This window comes from Saprolegnia parasitica, assembly GCF_000151545.1.
Source record: "Saprolegnia parasitica CBS 223.65 unplaced genomic scaffold supercont2.229, whole genome shotgun sequence".
Lineage (NCBI taxonomy): Eukaryota > Oomycota > Saprolegniomycetes > Saprolegniales > Saprolegniaceae > Saprolegnia > Saprolegnia parasitica.
Window position 1 is genome coordinate 9,789 of NW_012156623.1, and position 3,224 is coordinate 13,012.

The 3,224-nt window shown below is 57.0% G+C and overlaps 2 protein-coding genes across 2 annotated transcripts; one reads left to right on the plus strand and one right to left on the minus strand.

Annotated features, from left to right (window-relative positions):
• Window position 1: 1 nt before the first annotated feature.
• On the plus strand, window positions 2-1,292 carry SPRG_15961 (hypothetical protein; the record flags this gene model as incomplete). Its single annotated transcript, XM_012355322.1, has 5 exons — window positions 2-567; window positions 610-690; window positions 736-906; window positions 961-1,157; window positions 1,205-1,292. The coding sequence occupies exons 1-5, from the start codon at window positions 43-45 to the stop codon at window positions 1,290-1,292; spliced, it is 1,062 nt and encodes a 353-aa protein (XP_012210712.1). The 5' UTR covers window positions 2-42.
• A 135-nt stretch (window positions 1,293-1,427) lies between these two features.
• SPRG_15962 (hypothetical protein) lies at window positions 1,428-2,181 on the minus strand (the record flags this gene model as incomplete). The annotated part of the gene is made up of 1 exon (XM_012355323.1): window positions 1,428-2,181. A coding segment is annotated over one exon (754 nt), but the record flags the coding sequence as incomplete, so codon positions are not given.
• Window positions 2,182-3,224: the final 1,043 nt, after the last annotated feature.

Genomic DNA, 3,224 nt, shown 5'->3' on the forward strand with positions numbered 1-3,224 from the left:
TCACCGACCCGCGAACGCGCTGCGTCCAAGTTACGCGCTTCAATGTACCATCCGGAAACGATCGTGTATCTCGCATCAACGGATGCAGCAGCCGTCGACATGGTGCTGGAAACCTCCTCGACCACAGAGCCGGCGATGCCACGGCTCGCCCAGGCGCTAGAGAAGCTGCTCGAGCGCAAAACGAGCCTTGAGAACCTAGCGATTACGCCCGCAATGTATCGTCGGTGCCGTGGCCGCGCCAACCCATTCGAGCACCTCGGCAAGTTTACCTTTGTCAACCGGTCCGCGATGAAGATGGCCGAGCTCAACGCGCGTTGTGGCTTGACGAGCGCGAGCACGACGTCGTTTGCAGACCTCTGTGGTGCGCCCGGTGGCTTTTCCGAGTACCTTGTGTACAGCACCAAGCGTGCGTGCGGCTATGGCATCTCGCTTCGACCCGAGTCCGACGACAATCCGTTGCACTGGCGCCTCGACGACGCCACCAAGGCCCGGCTCCAAGTCTCGTACGGTGCAGATGGCACTGGTAATCTCTACGTCGAAGCGAACATGGACCAATTTGTGCAGACGGTACAGCGACCGATAGACGATTGCGCTCCAATGTGTTTGTAGGCGTTGCATGGAAATCCTCAAGGTTTGGACCTTGTCGTTGCTGATGGCGGCTTTCAAGAAGCTCGCAATCATGTCCATCAGGTGCACGAAGTCCCGATCTGTGACGTCGATAACCTAGATGCGTAGGAGCATGTCATGCACCGCCTCGTCCTGTGCGAGGTGCTCACAATGGCGCGGCTTCTTCGCCCCGGCGGCCATTTTGTCTGCAAGACGTTTGAGCTCTCGACGCCCTTTTCGCTCGGACTCCTCTATCTCTTGCACCACGCCTTTGCAAAGCTGGCCATTGTCAAGCCGATTGTACAGTAGTATTCTGCAAGCGGCAAGATTGTGGTTTGACCCCTAAGAGCGTAGACCAGTCGTCCCGGGAGCTCGGAGCGCTACATTGTCGGCCTCGGCTGGAAAACGTTTCAGCCCAAAGCGCTGATCGCGCACCTCTGCGCGGCGAACGAAGCCTTTGCGTCCGGCGTCGATGTCGTCGGTATCGTCTCGTCGTCGCAGTGGCGTGCGGATGCCGCCTTCCTCGACTACATCGAGACGTCGGGTGTCACGTACGTCGACGTGTTGCATTGTCGATGGTTCTTTATGCGTCACGTAGACTCGCGTCGTGTCAGATATCGGCGCTCGATGACATCCTCGCAACCATCCAAGGGGATGCACCGGCAGTGCCGCGGTGCGTTCTCTAATGGTATCATTATCCAACACCTCCAACGCGTATGATAGGGTACACGTGGCCGACGTCTACGCGGCGTGGCGTTTGCGATAAATCAACAAGTGTACTGCAAAGAACGAACGATGGATTACGCTGTAGACACATGCTGTTACGTGCGCGCACTAGACATGGTCGACGCGCGCCCCGTCTTGTTGTCCATGACGGACGCCGACGCCGCCGAGGACTCTGTGATCTCGCGCACGGCTGCGATCGTTGTGTTTTGGTAGAGCTCGTACGGGTCGGTGCGCTCGTAGAGGTATGGCTCCAAGAGGTAGCGCAGGATGAAGCCCGTCGTGTTGGACCACGCTTGCCCGACATTGTGCGACGCCAAGTCCCCGAGCCAGTACATGACGACCTCGACCATCGTCAAGGCGTACGTGGCGAAATGGTGCGGGCGCACCTTCATAAACGTCCGGTGCCGGTGGCCGAGGAACCGACACGAGTTCTTGACGTTCTCAACGTCCGACGGCGCGTCGGCGCGGACGCCGAGGATGAACGTGAGCGCCTTGATGAGCACCTCGCCGCGCTGCTTGGTGTTGGGGAAGACTAGCGCCATCGTCGTGTCGCGCTCAAAGAGCCGGTAGAAGAACTCGTCGTAGAAGAGGACGATGCCCGGCTTGCCGTACTGCTTCATCTTCTCGGTCGATGCGTTCTGCACGAGATCCCACGTGCGCTGGCACGTCATGACGCGGTCTTTGGTCAGTAGCGGAATGATCGGAAACTGCGGCGGCATGTAGTGTTGCACCTCGTAGTCGTGCGCGAGGCCAAACGAGAACGACCCGAGGTGGTCGACATCGACATCGACATCTTCTTGACGCAGTCGCAGCACTTTGGCCGCCTTGCCCGACTGTGCATTGCCCATGCTACGGCCAACGGAAAAGACGATCTGGAGTCCAAGCGGCGCGCCGTTTCGACACTGGAACCCGTTCAAAAACGTTCTCTTTTTCGTTGGCGCGACCGACCGACGCTTGAAGGGGTTTCATCCGACATTAGTACTTGCCGATCTAGTCGTATCTCGCAAGCACGGTCACGGCACCACGATAGCAACAATTGATGAAGATTATAGCCAATCATGGATCGTCGTTTTGTGAATTCCATGGGCACCGTGACCGAATTATATCCAGCCACATGACTTGCACGCTGGCATTGTATTGTATATCGCTCAAGATGTCGAATATCGATGTACCAAGTATGAGCGATACCATTTTCCAACGCGATGTGCCGACTCGGCCGCCTCGTGGCGACACCAAAGCAATCCAAATAGCATACGATTGGCTAAAAAGCTTGCTTTATAGCCAATAGGAGTCGTTATCGCGACCGATATTGGTTCTGTACAAACGGCACCGGTACACGAACACAGAGAGCTCATGAGCACAAGCAGGGGATCCTGAGAGATCGTGTAGTTGCAAGCCAGGTCGCAGGTGTCAATATCGAATGGAATATCTCTACGCAATTAATTGCACGAATAAGTACTGTACTCAGTACTACTAGATTTCCTTACGCACGTTTCCTTCCAGAATTCAGTGCATCATGATCGTCCGGTTCGATAGCGAAACGGTAGCCGGTCGTTTTTTCCTTGGCGATTACGGTAGCCGTCCATCGATGCGGCCGAAGCTCCTCGAGCACCCAGTACCGTCGGAGCACGAGCTCCGTTTGCGCAAGGCGTACGGCTCACCAACAGCTTTTGCCGCGTTTGCCAAGAAGCCGGTGCGACCGACCTCGGCCAACCCCGTCGCTGCCCGACTTCGCGCCGAGTGCACGCCAGCAGTTGCGTGCCAGCGGCCGCCAAGCAACAATGAGCCACCGAGTGCATTGATATTGCCAGAGTCAAGTTGCATCGCGAACGCGCCAAGCAACGCCCTCAATGCTCCATCTCCCGCGTCCAACCACACGCATACTCAAACAC